The 7,174-nt window shown below is 54.7% G+C and overlaps 1 protein-coding gene across 1 annotated transcript; it reads right to left on the bottom strand.

The window, feature by feature from the left end:
• Nucleotides 1–1,211: 1,211 nt before the first annotated feature.
• MYD88 (MYD88 innate immune signal transduction adaptor) lies at nucleotides 1,212–6,027 on the bottom strand. The gene is made up of 5 exons (XM_065935241.1): nucleotides 5,609–6,027; nucleotides 4,082–4,216; nucleotides 3,554–3,734; nucleotides 3,292–3,383; nucleotides 1,212–3,021 (listed from the first exon to the last, which is right to left on the bottom strand). Exons 1-5 carry the CDS (start codon nucleotides 5,934–5,936, stop codon nucleotides 2,867–2,869), a joined length of 891 nt encoding a protein of 296 aa, XP_065791313.1. The 5' UTR covers nucleotides 5,937–6,027; the 3' UTR covers nucleotides 1,212–2,866.
• Between the last annotated feature and the right edge of the window lie 1,147 nt (nucleotides 6,028–7,174).

Here is a 7,174-nt window from a genome sequence, read left to right as displayed (position 1 = left end):
CTGGGGCTCCCTGCATTGGGAGGATGGAGTCTTAGCTCTTGATTCTGTGAAGAATCAAGCTTTTGATTCTGTCGGAACCCAGGTCCATTGTCATGTAGATTTGTAATCTTGTGTTTAATCTCTGCTGCTGCCTTCCAAAGCTTGCGTTGGATAATTGCAGCAGTGAAGTTTCTCTTTTGAAAAAAGAGGATTTCTCTGCCAAAAGTTCTTAGAGGACTAAGCCAAAAGTGAGAAGAGGAAGCTTTCTCAGTATCTGGGAACCTGCCTGTGGGGAGGTGGGCACTGGAGGAAGGTGGGAGGGGTGTGAGCATCAGATGAGAGTGAGGGGAGCACATTCGGGTCACCGTCATGACCGGAGAGAACTGGGGCTTTCCCCATGATGTAACGTGTTACCCAGAAGCCCCCTGCCATGACCAGGAGCAGACCCAGAGATTGTCCTCCCCACACCCCACAGTCGTGGGGATACCAGGCAGATCCCGGGGGCCCTGCTGGGACCACACTGAGGCTGTGTTCCCAAGTGGCCACTAGAGAGGAAGTTCTGGCCTTGGGGCTGCTCTGAACACAGGGGGCGTTTCTAGGAGTGCTGATGGCACAGGGGCCAGGCTGGGATGCCTCCAGCATCCACAAGGCTCGGGAGCCAGGATAGGGTAACAGAGACCAGGGAGAGAAAAGCTGAGGCCGCTGGTAATCTCTGGGCACTCTGAAAGATCACCGGGCTCATCTCTGGGATTAAGATTATGGGTGGTTTTTTTTTTTTCTTTATATTTTCCAATTTTTCTCAAGGGAACAGTAAAAAAGTGGTGCATTCTATTTAAAAACAGATCAACTCCTTTAGGATTAACAAAGACATGCCCCAGGATGGCCACTCTTAACAACTGAGTTTTCCAAGGATCTGTGATCTAGAATGGGGATCTTATTCAGACTCTCCTTGGAGCCTGGAAGAGCAGCCCTGTCCCACCCACACACGTGGCTGATTCCCCGGAAGGCCAAGCTTGGCAGAGGCAAGCAGTGTCCCCAGCATCAGGAGCTGAACTGCTGTTTCTAACTTTGTCTGCAGCCCTGGTGAGGCCTGGGGGAGGAGCCCCAGCCTTCAGGAAGCCCCTGCCAGACCCACTTGAACCTCCCCAAGGGACCAGTTTTTCATACCCGGAAGAGTCTTATCCCAGGTTACTGCTTCCATACTCTTTCCAGACACAAATGAAACCTGCTGCTCCCAAAGTAGAGACTCTTTATTATAAACCTAGGATACAGAAGGGGGCAATTACAAACGGAAGCCTTTCTCAGCTCTCGTTGACCTTCTCACAATGAATAGAAACAGGTTTGAAAGATAACCTTTTTGAAATTGTTGTAAAATATTCCCCAATATAAAAGGGGATAGGCACCTGGTAGCTAGGTGCTTCCTGAAAATCATGCAGAGTGGGGTCTCCAGACCCTCCTGAGACCCTGAGGAAAGGTGCTTTGCCCCCAGCCCTCAGTGAAGGTACAGCAGAGAAGACATACATTTGCTTTTAGATTTAGGGCTCTGGGTTCCATCCTGGGACAGAAACCTGAGACCATGACAGCGTCTCCTTGAAGGAGAGGTGAAGAGAAAAGAACAGACAAATCTCCCAAGGAGAGAAAAACAGCTGTCGCAGCTAACCTGTTGTGTGAGTTCAACAGCTCTTTTCCTTGCTCTGTGCTTCACTGAAGGTGTAAATGCTGGTACAGTGGGTCCTTTCCAGAATCTGGTTCCCGTGAAAAAGGAAAACAGAAAAAGAATACAAGAGTGTCCCATCTTGGTCCGGGGTTAGGATCCCCTTGTGGTGGGACTATCCCACCAGCTGTTTCTGGGAGCTGTACCTAGGGAAATGTGTGCATGAAGATGCCTGTATGTATGTGCGTGAGGGTGCCAGCGCATGTATCCATGTGTCTAGGCGTGTGAGCTTGTATGCGTCCATGTGCCCACAAGCTTCAGGGTAGGAGGCTCTTGTGTGGTCCCTGTAAACTAGTTCCAGCAATTTGGTAAGGCAGTTAAGCAATAGAAGACTGGTGGGAAAGTTCTCTCTGTGAGTGCGCCCAGGAAAGAAACACTTCCTGCCCACACCACCATGATGACCTAGCCCCCGAAACCAAACTTGATGGAGAGGCCAGAAGTCAGGATCCTGTATCGTGCAGGGCAGAGCTTGAGAACCACAGGCACTCAACAGGTGGAAGTGAAAGGCAGCCCCAGAAGCGCAGGCCAGACTCTTGGGGACTTACCACATTGAAGGTGGGCAGAGGCTGGGAGGAGTCAAAAAGGCAGATGAGAGGTGGACCCTTGGGGGATCAGGCTCAACGCAGGATCCCCCTGTGCAGGGCCAGCCTGCTTTGCCATCTGTCCCCTGGTGCAGGGGGAAGTGGGGTGTGAGGTGTGGGGCCCCGGAGCACTGTGGAAACAGATGCGCAGCAGCATCCTGGTCCCAGCAGTGGCCAGCTGGCTCTCAACCAGGAGACTCAAAACAGTGCTTCACCATTTCCCACAATGATTCAAACACAGCGACTGCCTGTTCCCCCCACCCTGCTTAGTTCTCAGGCAGAGAAACTGAGGCCCAAGACGGATGGAGGACTCAGAGCTGGCGCTTCTGGGCTTCCGCTGAGTCGCAGCTGCCTCTGGTTTCCACCATCCTGGCTGATGATCCAGCAAGTGGGCGCGCCACATGTTCTATGCAGGACATGAGAGGTGCTGTCCAGATATGGACCATGGCTGCGGCTGTGTCCATGGAGCAGGCATGTCCAGGGATTGAGAGGCCAGCGGAGCACAGATCCCCCCTACAACCGCAGGTGGAGGCAGGGGTAGAAGGACATGTACAGGCACACAGAGGCACGCACTCCCGGGGGTTCGGGCAGTTCAGGGCATGGACAGGGCCTTGGCGAGGCGAGTCCAGAACCAGTTCTGGGTGCAGGGATTTGTATAGTCACAGACTGTGATGAAGCGCAGGATGCTGGGGAACTCTTTCTTCATCGGCTTGTACTTGATGGGGATCAGTCGCTTCTGGTGGGCACCTGCAAGCCAGAGGGGGCAGAGCTTGCTCCAGGCTCCCCGCCATCACGGGGCTGCACCAGTCCTCCAGTCAGGGGTTAACAACAGCTCTTTCCCAACAAGCACCCCCGGTGCCTACTCACCCACACAAAGGGCACTCTTGTGCACACGCACTTAGGTGTGGAGAGACCTGCCTGAGTTCCCTGATGCTACATCCATGGCCCTTGGGGAGGGAAATCTGGCATCTTGAGGCCCTGCCCACTGCTCTGTGGCAAGGGCAGGGCTGAGCTCACCTGGAGAGAGGCTGAGTGCAAACTTAGTCTGGAAGTCACATTCCTTGCTTTGCAGGTATTCGTCGGAGACAACCACCACCATCCGACGGCACCTAGGGGAGAGTGGGCAGGCTACAGGCACTGTGGTGACCCACCCGGGGACAGCCTTGGGAGGATCCCACTGTGCCAGGCTAGACAGGGGCTGGCCGGGAGGACCCCAGCATGGGGATGCCTGGCAGGGCTTTGCACACCCACCCACTTGCCCTGCAGCCACATAGCCAACCTCTTCTCAATGAGTTCACTGGCGATGGACCAGACACAGGTGCCAGGCAGGACGTCACGGTCAGACACACACAACTTCAGCCGATAGTTTGTCTGTTCCAGCTGCCGGATCATCTCGTGGACAAACTCAATATCGCTGGGGCAGTAGCAGATGAAGGCATCAAAACACTCAGGCTTTTGCCCTGGGTGCAGAGCACAAAGGGGATGGTCAGAGCCCTCCAGGAAGGCTGGGGATGAGCCCAGTCAGGTGCCCCCAGCCTAAGCGACCCTGGTCCTGGAGCCTACACAATCGAACAATGAGTACCTCCTCTCCACCCCAGGCCAAGCCCTATGTTAGCCGTGAGCTAGATACATCACTTCTCATACTTGTAATCAGAGGTTGGACTATTACTATTCCCATTTCTTAGGAAGCTGAAGCTCAGAGAGATTAAGTGACTTGCCCAAGGTGCCACAACCCATCTGCTACCAACACTCATGTTCTTAACACCACAATGTCCTATGGCCCAGAGGGGCAGGACTGGGCCCTTACCCAGGGGGTCATCGCGAATGGTGATGCCTGTCATGTCATTTATCCGAGGGATGCTGCTGTCTATACAGTCCACCTGTAACGGCTTCTCAGATGCCTCCTGCTGCTGCTTCAGAATATACTTTTGGCAATCCTCCTCTGTAGGGAAGAGACAAGGTGTCGCCAGCTCCCCAAGGGTACCCCATGCCTTTACTCACAGTCAGGACCCAGCCCCGGCCCCACCTTCCTGGCTGTGTTGTACTCCAGGGCTTCTCCAGCCCACTGGAGCCATCCACAGTTCAACAGCTCTGAAAAGGAGAGCTCCCACCTGGCTCTGGCCATCCTAAAAGGATGTCACTGATGTTCTGGTTATGAGAGAAGCCATCAAGGTCAGGCTTGTGCCTCTGACCCATTTCCTGCCCCCACCCCACCCCTGCCTCTTAAGGCTCCTGAGAATTAAACCCAAGGTGTCCTTCTAGGATTCACTGCTGATAGGAGCAGAGCATGAAAGAAGCGCTCAAGAGACCTGGTGTTTCCATGGAATATTACTCAGCCATTAAAAAGAATTCATTTGAATCAGTTCTAATGAGATGGATGAAACTGGAGCCCATTATACAGAGTGAAGTAAGCCAGAAAGATAAAGAACATTACAGTATACTAACACATATATATGGAATTTAGATAGATGGTAGCGATAACCCTATATGCAAAACAGAAAAAGAGACACAGAAGTACAGAACAGACTTTTGAACTCTGGGGGAGAACGTGAGGGTGGGATGTTTTGAAAGAACAGCATGTATATTATCTATGGTGAAACAGACCACCAGCCCAGGTGGGACGCATGAGTCAAGTGCTCGGGCCTGGTGCACTGGGAGGACCCTGAGGAGTCGGGTGGAGAGGGAGGTGGGAGGGGGGATAGGGATGGGGAATACGTGTAACTCTATGGCTGATTCATGTCAATGTATGACAAAACCCACTGAAATGTTGTGAAGTGATTGGCCTCCAACTAATAAAATAATATTAAAAAAAAAAAAGAGACCTGGTGTTTATATGCAGCAAAGGGCAGCAGCCCCAACCAAAGAAGATATGCCTGTCCGTGGGCCACTGTCCCCGTGCCCCTGCAAGTATACTGTGTGTCAGACAGTGGCAGTACCCGGTGCATTTTCTAGGGGCCTGAGATTTCCAAGACTGTCAGCTTTCAGCCCCTTCCCTACCTATTGCTCTACTTGAAGCAGTCCCAAGCCCCCCAGAGAGGACCCGGATTCTGACTCCTGGTGAAAGCTTTGGTCTTAGTGGTTTCCTTCTGCCTTTCGGGGCCTTCGCCTCCCTTCTCCAGCCGCTGTCATCCCCGGTATTGAAAGAGGGAACTAGTCTTGCGCGGTTTCCCCTCTGCGGGCTGTCTCCAATGTCTCCCCTGCTACCCCCAAAGTACCCCGCCACCCCGCCGCCTCCAAGGAGGGATGGGTCCCTCCGAGGAGGGACCAGTGAGGCTCAGGTCCTTCATCCCCCGCTCCCACGTCGGATGTGAGGCCGGAAAGGGAGCTTCCTCACCGATGCTGGGTCCCAGGTCCATCAGCACGTCTTCGCGGCCGAGCTTGGCGAGCAGCTCGAGTAGACGGCCCACTGAGGCGCCCGGACGTCTCTGCCAGTCGTCCAGCAGCCTGCTCGTGGGGTCGGCGTACTTCTCCAGCTGCTGGATCTCCAAGTACTCGAAGTCCATCGCCTCCGCCAGCACGGTCCAGTCGGCCGCCACCGGCGCCCGCACGTTTAGGAAGAGCGACAGGCGGCGCCGCACTCGCATGTTGAGCGCTGCCAGGGGCAGGGAGGACATGGAAGGGGCCGGGAGCGCGGACCCCGCGCCGCGGACTCCTTCGGCCATGGCGGGCTACCCCGGGAGCCGCCGCGCAGTCGAGTCGCGTTGTGGGCCTGCGCTTCCTCCTTCCCCTTCGTCCACCCCGCCCACCTGGTCCCGCCCCGCCGGTCTCTCTTTCCGAGAAGCACCGCCCTGCCCTACAATCAGGAGCCCCAGTAGATGTGCGGAGGCGGGGGGCGCCCCATCATTGCCTTTGAGATCTCGGGGATCCGGGGATGTGGGGACCCGCAACCTGCCTTTTGAGGTGTTCTGAGCTCCACCTATCTGTCCACTAGGGTCTGGCGCGGCAGTGGGACGATGACCTTACTTCCGTGTTTATAGGAGAGACGGGACTTAATCTTTGGGAAGTGGGGGAGTTACCTTCTTTCCACTGGGGATCTGAGGGGTTCAGGCGGTGCTGCGCTCGAGGATGGCGGGGAGGGGGCACAGGAACATGCCTCGGTTCTGCCTCCCTCCACCCCCCGCAATTTGGGGGCGCACTCCTGCCCATAGGACTTTGGGGATTCCCTGGCTGTACACATGGAGATGGAGCAGGGAAGGGGCATATTTGCCTTCTGGCGCCAGAGGCATGCCACAGCCATGCCCTTCAAAAGTGGGGAGCACAACCCCTCCCTCCGAGTTTGAGGGTAACAAGACACCCCGACCTTAGGTGTCTGAGAAGAATCCCAGTATCACCCTCTGGGGTCTAGGGGAAAACATTGACATTGGGAGTCAAGCGGGCACCTAGCTTCGCTCTTTAGGAGTCAGGGGATACCTCCTGACCTGGGAGCTTTGGTTCATTCACTCATTCAGTAGGTATTTGTTGATCATCTATTAAGTGTCAAGTATATTTCAAGCACCTCGGATACAAAGTCTTTCCCTGCCTTGGTGGAGCCCCCAATCTAGTGGGGTTCATGAATGAACCAGTTCAGTTCAGTCGCTCAGTTGTGTCCGACTCTTTGCGACCCCATGAATCGCAGCACACCAGGCCTCCCTGTGCATCACCAACTCCCGGAGTTTACTCAAACCCATGTCCATCAAGTCGGTGATGCCATCCGACCATCTCATCCCCTGTCGTCCCCTTCTCCTCCTGCCCCCAATCCCTCCCAGCATCAGGGTCTTTTCCAATGAGTCAACTCTTCGCATGAGGTGGCCAAAGTTCTGGAGTTTCAGCTTCAGCATCAGTCCTTCCAATGATCACCCAGGACTGATCTCCTTTAGGATGGACTGGTTGGATCTCCTTGCAGTCCAAGGGACTCTGAAGA

Source organism: Muntiacus reevesi, chromosome 4 (assembly GCF_963930625.1).
Source record: "Muntiacus reevesi chromosome 4, mMunRee1.1, whole genome shotgun sequence".
Lineage (NCBI taxonomy): Eukaryota > Metazoa > Chordata > Mammalia > Artiodactyla > Cervidae > Muntiacus > Muntiacus reevesi.
This window is presented reverse-complemented; position numbering and strand designations above follow the sequence as displayed.